General features: G+C 39.0%; 1 protein-coding gene across 1 annotated transcript in view; it reads right to left on the bottom strand.

Annotated features, from left to right (window-relative positions):
- ELP4 (elongator acetyltransferase complex subunit 4) overlaps nucleotides 1-17,170 on the bottom strand; it is a 635,326-nt gene that overhangs the window by 602,249 nt on the left and 15,907 nt on the right. The window contains exon 2 of the mRNA XM_053689320.1: nucleotides 8,697-8,834. Within this exon, the coding sequence (XP_053545295.1) occupies nucleotides 8,697-8,834 (138 nt within the window). The remainder of the gene's footprint in view (nucleotides 1-8,696; nucleotides 8,835-17,170) is intronic.

Genomic DNA, 17,170 nt, shown 5'->3' with positions numbered 1-17,170 from the left:
CAATATAAATTATAATTATATTATAGCTATTTTAGGATTAATATTTATTTTACAGGCAACTTTGTATTTATTTTAACCAGGTACAATAGCTATTAAATAGTTAAGAACTATTTAATAGTTACCTAGTTAAAATAATTACAAATTTACCTGTAAAATAAATCCTAACCTAAGATATAATTAAACCTAACACTACCCTATCAATAAAATAATTAAATAAACTACCTACAATTACCTACAATTAACCTAACACTACACTATCAATAAATTAATTAAACACAATTGCTACAAATAAATACAATTAAATAAACTATCTAAAGTACAAAAAATAAAAAAGAACTAAGTTACAGAAAATAAAAAAATATTTACAAACATAAGAAAAATATTACAACAATTTTAAACTAATTACACCTACTCTAAGCCCCCTAATAAAATAACAAAGCCCCCCAAAATAAAAAATTCCCTACCCTATTCTAAATTAAAAAAGTTACAAGCTCTTTTACCTTACCAGCCCTGAACAGGGCCCTTTGCGGGGCATGCCCCAAGAAGTTCAGCTCTTTTGCCTGTAAAAAAAAACATACAATACCCCCCCCCAACATTACAACCCACCACCCACATACCCCTAATCTAACCCAAACCCCCCTTAAATAAACCTAACACTAAGCCCCTGAAGATCTTCCTACCTTGTCTTCACCATCCAGGTATCACCGATCCGTCCTGGCTCCAAGATCTTCATCCAACCCAAGGGGGGGTTGGCGATCCATAATCCGGTGCTGAAGAGGTCCAGAAGAGGCTCCAAAGTCTTCCTCCTATCCGGCAAGAAGAGGACATCCGGACCGGCAAACATCTTCTCCAAGCGGCATCTTCGATCTTCTTCCATCCGGTGCGGAGCGGGTCCATCTTGAAGCAGGCGACGCGGATCCATCCTCTTCTTCCGATGTCTCCCGACTAATGACGGTTCCTTTAAGGGACGTCATCCAAGATGGCGTCCCTCGAATTCCGATTGGCTGATAGGATTCTATCAGCCAATCGGAATTAAGGTAGGAATTTTCTGATTGGCTGATGGAATCAGCCAATCAGAATCTAGTTCAATCCGATTGGCTGATCCAATCAGCCAATCAGATTGAGCTCGCATTCTATTGGCTGTTCCGATCAGCCAATAGAATGCGAGCTCAATCTGATTGGCTGATTGGATCGGCCAATCGGATTGAACTAGATTCTGATTGGCTGATTCCATCAGCCAATCAGAAAATTCCTACCTTAATTCCGATTGGCTGATAGAATCCTATCAGCCAATCGGAATTCGAGGGACGCCATCTTGGATGACGTCCCTTAAAGGAACCGTCATTAGTCGGGAGACATCGGAAGAAGAGGATGGATCCGCGTCGCCTGCTTCAAGATGGACCCGCTCCGCACCGGATGGAAGAAGATCGAAGATGCCGCTTGGAGAAGATGTTTGCCGGTCCGGATGTCCTCTTCTTGCCGGATAGGAGGAAGACTTTGGAGCCTCTTCTGGACCTCTTCAGCACCGGATTATGGATCGCCAACCCCCCCTTGGGTTGGATGAAGATCTTGGAGCCAGGACGGATCGGTGATACCTGGATGGTGAAGACAAGGTAGGAAGATCTTCAGGGGCTTAGTGTTAGGTTTATTTAAGGGGGGTTTGGGTTAGATTAGGGGTATGTGGGTGGTGGGTTGTAATGTTGGGGGGGGGGGTATTGTATGTTTTTTTTTACAGGCAAAAGAGCTGAACTTCTTGGGGCATGCCCCGCAAAGGGCCCTGTTCAGGGCTGGTAAGGTAAAAGAGCTTGTAACTTTTTTAATTTAGAATAGGGTAGGGAATTTTTTATTTTGGGGGGCTTTGTTATTTTATTAGGGGGCTTAGAGTAGGTGTAATTAGTTTAAAATTGTTGTAATATTTTTCTTATGTTTGTAAATATTTTTTTATTTTCTGTAACTTAGTTCTTTTTTATTTTTTGTACTTTAGATAGTTTATTTAATTGTATTTATTTGTAGCAATTGTGTTTAATTAATTTATTGATAGTGTAGTGTTAGGTTAATTGTAGGTAATTGTAGGTAGTTTATTTAATTATTTTATTGATAGGGTAGTGTTAGGTTTAATTATATCTTAGGTTAGGATTTATTTTACAGGTAAATTTGTAATTATTTTAACTAGGTAACTATTAAATAGTTCTTAACTATTTAATAGCTATTGTACCTGGTTAAAATAAATACAAAGTTGCCTGTAAAATAAATATTAATCCTAAAATAGCTATAATATAATTATAATTTATATTGTAGCTATATTAGGGTTTATTTTACAGGTAAGTATTTAGCTTTAAATAGGATTAATTTATTTAATAAGAGTTAATTTATTTCGTAAGATGTAAATTATATTTAAGTTAGGGGGGTGTTAGTGTTAGGGTTAGACTTAGCTTTAGGGGTTAATACATTTATTATAGTAGCGATGAGCTCCGGTCGTCAGATTAGGGGTTAATAATTGAAGGTAGGTGTCGGCGATGTTAGGGAGGGCAGATTAGGGGTTAATACTATTTATGATAGGGTTAGTGAGGCGGATTAGGGGTTAATAACTTTATTATAGTAGCGCACAGGTACGCTCGGCAGATTAGGGGTTAATAAGTGTAGGCAGGTGTCGGCGACGTTGAGGGGGGCAGATTAGGGGTTAATAAATATAATATAGGGGTCGGCGGTGTTAGGGGTAGCAGATTAGGGGTACATAGGGATAACGTAGGTGGCGGCGATTTGCGGTCGGAAGATTAGGGGTTAATTATTTTAAGTAGCTTGCGGCGACGTTGTGGGGGGCAAGTTAGGGGTTAAGAAATATAATATAGGGGTCGGCGGGGTTAGGGGCAGCAGATTAGGGGTACATAAGTATAACGTAGGTGGCGGTCGGCAGATTAGGGGTTAAAAATTTTAATCGAGTGGCGGCGATGTGGGGGGAGCTCGGTTTAGGGGTACATAGGTAGTTTATGGGTGTTAGTGTACTTTAGGGTACAGTAGTTAAGAGCTTTATAAACCGGCGTTAGCCAGAAAGCTCTTAACTCCTGCTATTTTCAGGCGGCTGGAGTTTTGTCGTTAGAGCTCTAACGCTCACTTCAGAAACGACTCTAAATACCAGCGTTAGAAAGATCCCATTGAAAAGATAGGCTACGCAAATGGCGTAGGGGGATCTGCGGTATGGAAAAGTCGCGGCTGAAAAGTGAGCGTTAGACCCTTTAATCACTGACTCCAAATACCAGCGGGCGCCCAAAACCAGCGTTAGGAGCCTCTAACGCTGGTTTTGACGGCTACCGCCGAACTCCAAATCTAGGCCTATGAAAATAAAAAAGCGCCCCCCCCCAAGAAAAACCCACGTCTTCTTTCTTCTTCCAGGAACCAGTCGGCGCGGAGCTGAAGACCATGACCGCGGAGCTGAAGACCGGCGACCGCGGAGCCATGGAGCGTGGAGGATCCTCTTCATACGATCTCCGCCGTACACTGAATAGGAATTCAAGGCACACGATTAAAAATGTCGTCCCTTGAATTCCTATTGGCTGATTTGAGCTTTCAAATTCAAATCAGCCAATAGGATGAGAGATACTGAAATCCTATTGGCTGTTCAAATCAGCCAATAGGATAAGAGCTACTGAAATTCTATTGGCTATTCAAATCAGCCAATAGAATTTCAGTAGCTTTCATCCTATTGGCTGATTTGAACAGCCAATAGGATTTCAGTAGCTCTCATCCTATTGGCTGATTTGAATTTGAAGGCTCAAATCAGCCAATAGGAATTCAAGGGACGCCATTTTTAATCGTGTACCTTGAATTCCTATTCAGTGTACAGCGGAGATCGTATGAAGAGGATCCTCCATGCTCCATGGCTCCGCAGTCGCCGGTCTTCAGTTCCAGGGTCACCGGTCTTCAGCTCCGCAGTCATCGGTCTTCAGCTCCGTGCTGGCTGGTTCCTGGAAGAAGAAAGAAGAGGTTGCCGCTTGGAAGAAAACTTCACCGCCTGGAAGAGGACCTTCTCCACCGGACTTCGGGACAGGCGAGTACCACTTGGGGTTAGACTTAAGGTTTTTTAAGGGAGTTTTGGGGGGTTTCTTTTATTTAGATTAGGGATGGGCTTTTCTTAAAAAAGCTGTTAATCTTAATGCCCTTTTAAGGGCAGCAAAAGAGCTAAATGCCCTTTTAAGGGCAATGTCCATACAAATTCCCTTTTCAGGGCAACGAGTAGTTCAGGTTTTTTTAGTGTTAGGTACTTTTATTTTGGTGGGGTTTGGGGTGTTGACTTTTAGGGGGGACTTAGACTTTTTTGTGTAAAAGAGCTGTTTATCTTGGAGCATTGTCCTGCAAAAAGCCATTTTAAGGGCTATTGGTAGTTTATCATTAGATTAGGGTGTGTTTTTATTTTGGTGGGGCTTTTTTATTTTCATAGGGATTAGGTATAATTATTGGCAATTCTCTTTTTTATTTTATGTAAATTTAGCTTTATTATTTTCTGTAATTTTAGATTAATTTATACTTAGTTTTATTAATTTTTAAAGTAATGCTAGGCTTTTTTAATTGTAATTTAGATTTAGTTTAATTCATGTAATGGGGTTAGTTTAGGGGGTGTTAGGTTAGGGAGCTTAGTGTTTAACTATTTGCGTTGTGGGTTATTGGCGGATTAGGGGTTAATAGATAGATTAGATTGCGTTGTGGGTTATTGGTGGATTACGGGTTAATACATAATAAGTAATTGCGGTGTGGGTTTGATGGCGGATATAGGGGTTAATAGTTTAATTAGGCATATTGCGTTGTGGGGGGTTGTCGGTTTAGGGGTTTATACTTTTATTAGTTGCGGTGTAGGTTTGATGGCGGATATAGGGGTTAATACACTTTATTAGTGATTGCGGTCGGGGATTGCGGTTGACAGGTAGATAGATATTGTGCATGCGTTAGGTTATATTTTACAGGCAGTTACGGGAGTTACGGTGGTCCCATACTCAGCGCAAGGCCTGCTGCGGCTGCCTTGTTTGGCGAGGTGAACATAGAGTAAAATTTCTCCATTTTCGCCACGTAAGTCCTTGCACTGAATATTGGATACCGATTTGTGACGCGGTCCCATGTTAGCTTATGGGAGTAAAAATTGCGGACGACGGGCAAAATATACTTGCCACATTTATATGTGGCGCCGTATATGTAATAGCAAAATCACGTAAAAAACGGCGGCGGCGGATTTTGCGGGCGACGGCACATATGTAATGGAGCCCCACAAGACTAATTACCCCTCTACCCCTCATACCAAACTTCACAGAAGCACTAAATCATTAGATCAGCAACAGCTCGCTAGCTCTCTCGAACCTCTCCTCTCTTCCATTCCCTCCTTTTCCTGCCCTGACCAATCTATCTGCCACTATAACTTCACCTTTACATCGGTCATTGACAATCTGGCCCCACCTACCATAGCTCAGAAACCACACTCTCATCCTCAGTCCTGGCATACTCCTCTGAAACGGTACCTACGCAGATGTTCCCGTACTGCTGAGCGACACTGGAGAAAATCTCAGAGTTCAGCTGACTTCCGTCACTACAAGTTCATCTTGAACTCCTACTATTCTGCCCTTAATCTTTTTAAGCAGCAATACTTCTCTACTCTCATCTCTACTCTTTCCTCTAACCCAAAATGTCTGTTTTCCACGTTCAATACTCTTCTCCGCCCACCCCAACCTCCTAATACAACTTCTCTCTCAGCTCCAGATTTTGTCAGCCACTTCAATAACAAAACTGACTTCATCAGATATAAAATAAGCTCTCAACATACTACCTATTTCCCACCCCCTCAAAAGCTCACAATCATCCAAAACCCAAATAGCCATAAATGTATTTCTTTTGCCCTTGTTACAGAGGAAGAAGTTTCTGCCCTTATACTGTCCTCCCACCTCACTACCTGTCCCCTCGACCCCATCCCCTCACAGCTACTCCCCTCCCTATCTTCTACCCTTACCCCTATACTCACACACATCTTCAATCTCTACCTCAGCACTGGTATATTTCTCTCATCTCTAAAACATGCACTGGTCAAACCTATACTCAAAAAACCTTCTCTCGATTCAACCTCCCCATCCAACTACCGTCCTATTTCCTACTCCCTCTTGCCTCAAAGCTCCTTGAAAAGCTAGTACATGCACGTCTATCAAATTTCCTTACACTAAACTCTCTTCTTGACTCCACAGAGACAGCAATTGTCAAGGTTACCAATGACCTACTTACAGCAAAATCCAAAGGCCACTTCTTTCTGCTTATCCTCCTTGATCTGTCTGCAGCCTTTGATACTGTTGACCACCTTCTTTTGCTCCAAACCCTCCAATCCTTCAGCATCTGCAACACAGCTCTCTTGTGGTTCTCTTCCTATCTATCTAACCGTACCTTTAGTGTAGCCTTCTCTAGAGCATCCTCTGCCCTGTTACCACTTTCTTTTGGGGTACCTCAAGGCTCTGTACTCGGTTCCCTTCTCTTTTCAATCTACACGTCATCATTAGGTTCCTTAATAAAGTCCCAGGGCTTTCAATACCATTTGTATGCCGATGACACCCAAATCTATGCCCCGGCCCTACCTCCTTCCTTACTAACAAGTGTCACTAACTGTCTTTCATATCTCATCTTGGATATCCTCTCACTACCTTAAGCTAAATCTCTCCAAAACTGAACTCCTTATTTTCCCCCCTTCCTCCAAAATCCACATCCCCCAATTTTCTATAACTGTTGATAATTCCATCATTACCCCTATCACGCTTGCCTGATGTCTTGGGATCACAATTGCCTCAGACCTTTCGTTCACTCCTCACATTCAGTCCGTGGCTAAAGCCTGCTGCTTCCACCTTAAAAACATCTCTAAAATTAGACATTTCCTTACACAAGACATAACTAAGATTTGAATCCACTCTCTCATCCTTTCCCGCCTCGACTATTGCAACTCCGTCCTCTCTGGTCTCCCTAGCTGCTGCCTAGCTCCATTACAATCCATAATGAATGCCTCTGCCAGGCTCATCTTCCTTACACGTCGCTCTTCATCTGCTGCACCTCTCTGCCAATCCCTTCACTGACTTCCTCTTGCCTCCCGGATTAAACACAAAATCCTCACTCTAACATACAAAACCCTCAACTGCACTGCTCCTCCCTACATTTCAAAACCTTGTCTCTAGATACTCTCCCTCCTGTCCCCTTAGCTCTGCTCACGATCTCATTTCAGACCTTGTCTCTAGATACTCTCCCTCCCGTCCCCTTAGCTCTGCTCACTATCTCCTACTCTCCTCCTCTCTTGTTACTTCCTCACATTCCCATTTACAGGACTTCTCCAGACTGGCTCCCATGTTGTGGAACTCCCTGCCTTGCTCCACAAGACTTTTCCCTAGTTTTAACAGCTTCAAGCGCTCCCTAAAGACTCTACTATTCAGGAATGCATACAACCTACACTAACCTTTCCTAACCCCATTGCTTTCCCCTTGAACCCCTTAAAATGTAAGCCTATGAGCCCAGCTGTTTGTAGATTGCCGAGAGCCGACTACAACAGTGCAACTCTCGGCAGAGCCCTCTAGCCATTTGATCCCTATAAATGTTCTTGTATACCGCCTATACTTATAGCGCTGCAGAATCTGTTGGCGCTCTACAAATACCTGATAATAATAATTCTGCTACATAACTGTCCCTTATTGGCTTGGATAAAACAATCCAAAACAATGCAATATTTACTAACAACATGAAAGAGTAAAGCCTGGTCTACTCTAGTTAACAAGTCTGGATTAGCTTCACCAAGGGAGGCAAGTGCCGGAGGCAGTTTGATAAATGAAAAATAATTGCAGCAAATAAGTTGTTAATTTATTGGGCAAACCTTCACATACGGCCTGCATGTTAATTTATTGCAATACCACACAAAGGCTAGTAATTGCAAGGTACTTCATTTGCTTATGGTATTCTTTGTTGAATGGAATACCTAGGTAGGTAGTGTGCACGTCTGGAGAACTACCTGGCAGCAATTTTGCAAAAGAGCTTTAGAGCACTAGAGAGCAGCATTTTCACAATGTACAACATTGTTAAAATCATTATTGCTAAACTGCTGCCATATAATGGTCCAGACGAGTACGCTCTACTGAGTCTACCTAGCTGATTTTCAACAAATACCACCGAACAATGTAAACTTGATAACAAAAGTAAACTGCAAAGTTTTTTTTTTTGTTTTGTTTTTTTTTAATTGTATGATATATCTAAAACATAAAAGAAAAATATGGGGTTTCATGAACCTTTGAGTTATATTAATTTTCTAAGAAAAAAACATTAATGCTATCTAATGATCATATGTAGGAACACTAACACATGCATTTGATACATTAATGGCCTCATATGCTAAATTAGTTTTACAGCTTTTTAAAGTAACTAATATGTCTTTGTGGGTTGTGCAACATTTTAATATTCACTTATTTTTATTTATTTTTTTGGAAAAATAAAACATTTCTTTCTCATTTGATGGGTTTGTCACTTTCGACCCATAGTAATGTTGGGATTGTGCTTAAAATTTGCATTTAATTTAAACAGTATAGGCAATCTTTTTCATGCAAACAAAACTAACGAGTTTAACTCCTGCTCTTGCACACAGGTAAGATGCATCATACTTCCTGCATCTTGTAGCATAGCATCATTTTGTACTTGCTAAAATTCACCTCTACTTTTGGCAAATTCTGGTAACGCCAGGCGATTTTCATAGCATCTTGAGACTCATCTGCAGTTCCAGGAACGTCCTTATTTACAGGGCAGTTCTCTGTTTTTCTTATTTCATCAAGTTGTGGAGCAGGAAGATCCTAGAGGTAAAACAAGGGAGAAATGTAATAATAAATCAAATGTAGTATTGTTTGTTAGTACTTAGATATGCTAATCCCCATTTAGCCCTGGCTCCTAAAGGTATAATAATAAGAGTCTTACCAAGCTCTATTGCCTGTGACCTTAAAGTATTATTAGAAGACGATAATGCCAGTCATGAACCATAAGTGAACATGAAAACAGATTTTTTTTCTTTCATGACTCACATAGAACATGCAATTTTAAACAACTTTCCAATTTACTTCAATTATCTAATGTGCTTTGTTCTCTTGGTATCCTTTATAGAAAAGGAGCTAGATGCTGACTGGTGGCTGTACATACAGTATGCCTTCTGTCATTGGCTCGCCCAATGTGTACAGCTAGCTGCCAGTAGTTCATTGTTGCGCCTTCAATAAAGAATACCAAGAGAATAGAGCAAATTTGATAAATAGAAGTAAAAAATGTTGTTTAAAATGATATGCTCAGAAAACACACAAGCGGTAAATTTCAGCAACAGTGTTCACCATTCGTTAAAGTCTTGAGACATGAGGGAAAACCCATCCATCATAATATAGCAGGGGTTAATAAAACAAGAAATAATACTGAGCTCACATGTGTCTCTGATATCCAAGATCTCCCCTCTGCTTAGGCAGTGAAGTCTGACCCCACATATAGTAGGTGCTGTTTTTTTCACCGAGAGCTCTATGGATAGCGTCCTACAAAGCTACAAAAACACGTGCAAATATCCAGCTCATCTATGACACAAGCATTTGCTATTTAGCACAAACCATGCATTCTGGAAGTGCCCTTTATTCATAAAGATTAATGGTTGTTTTACCCACTTTCCTGTAACTGTTTTTAGTTTGTAGTAAATAAAAAATGTTTTATCACCAATGAGCCGTGCTGGATCTGTGCACGTGTTTTTGATGCTTTATCTGAATCATGAACGAAAAATTTGTTTTTTTCACGTCCCTTTAACAATAGTGAACCAATATTAAAGCAAAATATAGTAATATGAGTAATAGGCAATCAGCAATAGCATACAAATAATTGTGTTCATAAATCAGTGATCAGCAAATGTATACTATGTCAAAATAATGCAATAAGTGTCATATGCAAACCTATATCCCAATAATATACTTGGATTATGCAAGACACAATATAGAGAAAAACATTTGAAATTATTTTATAAAAAAATACCAAAAAAAAAAGCAATAACTGCACAAGTGCCTGTGTAAAGCAGTTTGGAGATAAGGAGGTGCAATAAGAATGCAACCCTATGTTACATTGTGTTAGGAAAAAGGACCGTGGTGTGATACATTTATATATCATATCAGTCCCTGGGTCACTTTATATCATTTCTAATAGTGTTTTTGCTTATTTGTATGTAGCTGTAATATGACCTTTAAGTGCCACCTGCAGGAAGTATCACAAAGAGGTTTAACGCTTTTAAAGGGACATGAAACCCAATTATTTTATTTCATGTTTCAGATGGAGCAGCAATTGTAAGCAACTTTCCAATTTACTTCTATTATCAATTTTTCTTTGTTCTCTTGGTATCCTGGGTAGTGCTTGCTGATTGGTGGCTACATTTAGCCACCAATCAGCAAGTGCTACCCAGGTGCTGAACCAAAAATGAGCCTGCTCCTAAGCTTACATTCCTGCTTTTCAAATAAAGATACCAAGAGAACAAATAATAATTGGTAAAAGGAGTAAATTAGAAAGTTGCTTACAATTGTATGCTCTATCTGAATCATGGAAGAAAAAAAACTGGGTTTCATATCCCTTTAAAGGGACAGTATACTGTAAAATAGTTTTTCCCTTAATGTGTTTACAATTGCTTTTTTTACCAACTGCAGAGTAAAAAAATGTATGAAAATTAGCTTTTTAAGGTTTATTTGTGTATATTAAAGCTCTTATTTTGTGTTTTGAAGCCACAACCTAATAAAATGGGTTGAGCTTGTAGGTATAATCTGATCTCATTACTGTATCACATTGTGCACATATACCTGCTTCTTTATCTTATAGCTGTCCTTAAAACAATCACCAATACCTGAAGAGAACAATGGAAAATCAACATTTTATTACCTTATCTCTGCTTTATCACACTGGGAGTGTAATTTCTTCTGCTGGCTGTGTTTACAAAGCTTATCTATAGCTGGTACGCGCGGCCACAAACTTTCAGAATAGGTGGGGATACCACATGCAAAATTAACAATTTCAAATGCCAATATAAGGGCAAAGGAGCTACTTGTAAACAATTTAATACACTCCAGCAGGTAAAGTGGATCATTGGGAACAAATTAAAGGGGAGAAATTTTTTGAGTAAACTGTCCCTTTAAGGCTAAGACAAGGAGCCAATAGCTATAGTTCATTCATTAAAGGGACAGTACACTATAAAATTGTTTTTCCATTAATGTATTTTAAATGACTTGTTATACCAACTGCAGAGTATAAAATATGTAAGAAATTGCATTTTCATGCTTATTTGTGTATATGAAGTAGCTGATTTTTGTGCTTTGAAACCACAGCCTATTACAATGGGTTGAACTTAAAGGTGATATCAGATCTCATTATGTTATAACTTTGTGTAAACAGATTTGCTTCCTTATCTTTTATTTGGCTGGAACACCAAAGCTCAATGCATAAAGAGAACAATGGAAAATGATCATTTTATTACTTAACTATCCTGCATCCCACTGAGAGTGTAATTTCTTCTGCTGACTGTGTTTACTTAGGCTATTCAATAGCCTATACTCCAGTATTAATTTGTTCAGTTTAGATGGGGATACCACAGGCTAAATCAGCTATTTCAAAGGCTGAAATAAGAGTAAAGGAGCTACTTGTAACCAATTTAATACACTCTAGCAGGTAAAAAGGATCATTGGGAATAATTTAAAGGTGAAAAAATGTTTGGGTGAACTATCCCTTTAAGTATCATGAGTGAACAAATTCTTGTTGCAAATAGGTTTCTCAGCTAAAGCTATAAAGATGAATATTACTCTGTTATACAAATATTTTACTATTTAAAACTTGTGTAGAACTAAATTGCCACATAGGGAGTGATCTGAATGTAAAGTTTGTATCCAGCAAGTCATTTAAAGAATATATAACTACTTTCAGAACAGATACAATTTATGGTATTTAAGCTTTAACAAGTTACCCATGCAGCAACAATCGTAAAAATGGGACTTGTACTAGTAAAATACCACTGAAATAAATAGTATTAAAGAAATATATTATTCTATAGAGAAAAACATTTTAAATGAGTATGTCATGAATATGTCACTGTCTAAAAGAAAATGAAAATGCAATTAAAAAACAGGGATTCTAGAAGGGCCATTATAGTCTAAGAATGACATATTATAAGATGTTAGAGCATATCATTTTAAGACTATTGACTATGGACTACCGTGGGTTTAGCCCCGGAAAGGGGTTAAACCCAAAGTAGAAATACTGCGTGAGAGTCACAGAGCACTGCTGGTCCCAAGCAGAAAATGCAACTGATCCAATCAACAGTGCTAGTTGCATACCTGAGTCATGCAACTAGCGCTACTGATTGGATCAGAGGTGAGTTCCTCTCTGGACTAGCAAGTGCTCTGCGGGTCCCAAGCAGCACTTCCACTGTGTGTTTAACCCTTTTGCAAGAGTTAAACATACAGTAGTCTAGGGTTGATAGCCTTAAAATAACATGCTCTAAAGCAGTGGTTCCCTAACATTTTCAGGTCACTGCCCCCTTAGTTCTAGAAACTCCCCATTGGTGCTCCCTAACAACCCATAAAAATAATATTCAGACCAGCACTACACAACCCCAAATTAAGATAATGACAATACAATATAAAGGAGTAACAATTAAATATATTACATTTTTAAAACTGTATTATCTTTATCTTCTGATACCAGCTTTTTAAAGTCAATAGTCACTGTGCAAGAGTTTTATAAACCACATTTAGTAATTATTTCCCTGTTCAAAAACTTCCAATGGATGGGCTTGATGACGTGATACAAGTTTACCAATCTCTGGTTTCATATCATTAGCAAATGTCATAAATAATATTAATCGCAGATTTGGAGTAGTGTTCTTTACTTACCAAAGTGTTATGTAGTGAACCACCAGATTATTTCTGATCACAGAAGATTAAAAACCTTACTGCTAGATTACGAGTTTTGCGTTAGAGGCTATGCGGTGCTAACAAGCAGTTTTCTCTCACCGTTAACTTATCTACAGCGCTGGTATTACAGGTTTTTACAAACCCGGCGTTAAAAGACAAAAAGTGAGCGTAGAGCAAAATTTTGCTCCATATCTCACTCCAATACCAGCGCTGCTTAAGTCAGCGGTGAGCTGGTCGTACGTGCTCGTGCACGATTTCCCCATAGGAATTAATGGGGAGAGCCAGCTGAAAAAAAGTCTAACACCTGCAATAAAGCGGCGTAAAACTCAGTAACGCAGCCCCATTGATTCCTATGGGGAAATAAAATGTATATTTACACCTAACACCCTAACATGAACCCCGAGTCTAAACACCCCTAATCTTACACTTAACCCCTAATCTGCTGCCCTCGACATCGCCGCCACCTGCATTATATTTATTAACCCCTAATCTGCCGCTCCGGACACCGCCGCCACCTACATTATACTTATGAACCCCTAATCTGCTGCCCCAACATCGCCGAGACCTACATTATATTTATCAACCCATAATCTGCCACCCCCAATGTCGCCGCAACCTACCTACACTTATTAACCCCTAATCTGCTGCCCCCAATGTTGCCACCACTATAATAAACATATTAACCCCTAAACCGCCGCACTCCCGCCGTGCAAACATTAGTTAAATTTAAAGTTAAATCTGCTGTCCCTAACATCGCCGCCACCTACCTACATTTATTAACCCCTAATCTGCCGCCCCCAACGTCGCCGCCACTATACTAAATGTATTAACCCCTAACCCTAAAACCCCCAAACTTACATATAATTACAATAAATCTAAATAAAAATTTATATTATTACCTAAATAATTCCTATTTAAAACTAAATACTTACCTATAACATAAACCCTAAACTAGCTACAATATAACCAATAGTTACATTGTAGCTAGCTTAGGGTTTATTTTTACAGGCAAGTTTGTATTAATTTTAACTACCGTAGGTAGAAAAATTACTAAATAGTTATTAACTATTTAATAACTACCTAGTTAAAGTAAATACAAAAGTACCTGTAAAATAAAACCTAACCTAAGTTACAATAACCTAACACTACACTATAATTAACTAAATTAACAATTAAATAAATTAAATTAGCTAAAGTACAAAAAACAAAACACAAAATTACAGAAAATAATAAACAAATTACAAGATATTTAAACTAATTACACCTAATCAGCCCTATCAAAATAAAAAGCCCCCCCCCCCCAAATAAAAAAAAAACCTAGCCTAAACTAAACTATCAATAGCCCTTAAAAGGGCCTTTTGCGGGGCATTGCCCCAAAGTAATCAGCTCTTTTACCTGTTAAAAAAAATACAAACAACCCCCCCAACAGTAAAACCCACCACCCACACAACCAACCCCCCAAATAAACTACTATCTAAAAAAACCTAAGCTCCCCATTGCCCTGAAAAGTTTTTGAGGCCCAAACCCTAATCTAAAAAAATAAAACCCACCCAATACACCCTTAAAAAAACTAACACTAACCCCCTGAAGATCGACTTACTGTTCTGAAGACCCGACATCCATCCTCAAGGAAGCGGCAGAAGTCTTCATCCAACCAGACCAAAGTCCTCCACGAAGCCGGGAGAAGTCTTCATCCAAGCTGGGCGAAGTGGTCCTCCAGACGGGCAGAAGTCTTCATCCAGACAGCATCGTCTATCTTCATCAATCCGACACGGAGCAGGTCCATCTTCAAGACATCCGGCGCGGAGCATCCCCTTCAAACGACGGCTTCTTACTGAATGGCGGTTCCTTTAAGTGACGTCATCCAAGATGGCGTCCCTTAGATTCCGATTGGCTGATAGAATTCTATCAGCCAATCGGAATTAAGGTAGAAAGAATCCTATTGGCTGATGCAATCAGCCAATAGGATTGAATTCCAATCCTATTGGCTGATCCAATCAATCAATAGGATTGAGCTTGCATTCTATTGGCTGTTCCAATCAGCCAATAGAATGTGAGCTCAATCCTATTGGCTGATTGGATCAGCCAATAGGATTAAACTTCAATCCTATTGGCTGATTGAATAAGCCAATAGGATTTGTTCTACCTTAATTCTGATTGGCTGATAGAATTCTATCAGTCAATCGGAATCTAAGGGACGCCATCTTGGATGACGTCACTTAAAGGAACCGTCATTCAGTAAGAAGCTCCGCGCCAGATGTCTTGAAGAGACAGAAGTGATGAAGATAGAAGATGCCATCTGGATGAAGACTTCTGCCCGTCTGGAGGAACACTTCGCCCGGCTTGGATGAAGACTTCGGCCAGGTTGGATGAAGACTTCTGCCGCTTCCATGAGGATGGATGTCCGGTCTTCAGAACAGTAAGTCTATCTTCAGGAGGTTAGTGTTAGGTTTTTTTAAGGGTGTATTGGGTGGGTTTTATTTTTTAGATTAGGGTTTGGGCCGCATAAAAGCTAACTGCCCTTTTAAGGGCAATGCCCATCCAAATGCCCCTTTCAGGGCAATGGGGAGCTTAGGTTTTTTTAGATAATATTTTATTTGGGGGGTTGGTTGTGTGGGTGGTGGGTTTCACTGTTGGGAGGGCTGTTTGTATTTTTTTTTCAGGTAAAAGAGCTGATTACTTTTGGGGCAATGCCCCGCAAAAGGTCCTTTTAAGGGCTATTGATAGTTTAGTTTAGGCTAGGGTTTTTTTTTATTTTTGGGGGGCTTTTTTTTATTTTGATAGGGCTATTAGATTAGGTGTAATTAGTTTAAATATCTTGTAATTTGTTTATTATTTTCTGTAATTTAGTGTTTGTTTGTTTTTGTACTTTAGCTAATTTAATTTAATTGTTGTTAATTTAGTTAATTTATTTAATTATAGTGTAGTGTTAGGTGTTATTGTAATTTAGGTTAGGTTTTATTTTACAGGTACTTTTCTATTTATTTTAGCTAGGTAGTTATTAAATAGTTAATAACTATTTAATAACTATTCTACCTAGTTAAAATAAATACAAACTTGCCTGTATAAAAATAAACCCTAAGCTAGCTACAATGTAACTATTAGTTATATTGTAGCTACCTTAGGGTTTATTTTACAGGTAAGTATTTCGTTTTAAATAGGAATTATTTAGGTAATAATATTAATTTTTATTTAGATTTATTGTAATTATATTTAAGTTAGGGGGTGTTAGGGTTAGGGTTAGACTTAGGTTTAGGGGTTAATACATTTAGTATAGTGGTGGCGACGTTGGGGACAGCAGATTAGGGGTTAATAAATGTAGGTAGGTGGCGGCGATGTTAGGGGTGGCAGATTATGGGTTAATAATATTTAACTAGTGTTTGCGAGGCGGGAGTGCAGCGGTTTAGGGGTTAATATGTATATTATAGTGGCGGCGATGTCCGGAGCAGCAGATTAGGGGTTAAAATTTTTATTTTAGTGTCTGTGATGCGGGAGGGCCTCGGTTTAGGGGTTAATAGGTAGTTTATGGGTGTTAGTGTACTTTTTAGCAATTTAGTTATGAATTTTATGTTACGGCGTTGTACCATAAAACTCTTAAAGGGGCACTCAAGTTTTATTAAATTTTCATGATGCAGATACAGCATGTAATTCTAAACAACTTTCCAATTTACTTTCATTAAAAATAATGTGCACAGTCTTTTATATTTACACTTTTTTTGAGTCACCAGCTCCTACTGAGCATGTGCAAGAACTCAGACTATACGTATATGCATTTGTGATTGGCTGATTACTATCACATGGTACAGGGGGAGTGGAAATATACATAATTTTGAAATGTGTTAAAAAAGAATCTACTACTCATTTGAAATTCAGAGTAAATGCTATTGTATTGTCTTGTTATCTTGCATTTGTTGATTATGCAAATCTGCTGTGTTTACTGGTCCTTTAACTACTGACTTTTAAATGCGTTAGGACTCTTGACAGGGTAGGGTGTACCGCTCACTTTTTGGCCTCCCAGGACTGACCGGCGCTATGGAAGTCCCGTAGAAAAAAGACTTTACGAAGTTTACATAAGTCGTTTTGCGATAAGGCCAAAAGAGTGTGCGGTGCCCCTAAACCTGCAAGACCCGTAATACCAGCGGTAGTGAAAAAGCAGCGTTAGGACCTGTTAACGCTGCTTTTTTACCCTAACACACAACTCGTAATCTAGCCGTTAGATTGCTGAC

Source organism: Bombina bombina, chromosome 7 (genome assembly GCF_027579735.1).
Source record: "Bombina bombina isolate aBomBom1 chromosome 7, aBomBom1.pri, whole genome shotgun sequence".
NCBI lineage: Eukaryota > Metazoa > Chordata > Amphibia > Anura > Bombinatoridae > Bombina > Bombina bombina.
The sequence above is the reverse complement of the archived record's forward strand: the minus strand, read 5'-3'. Positions and strand labels throughout refer to the sequence as shown.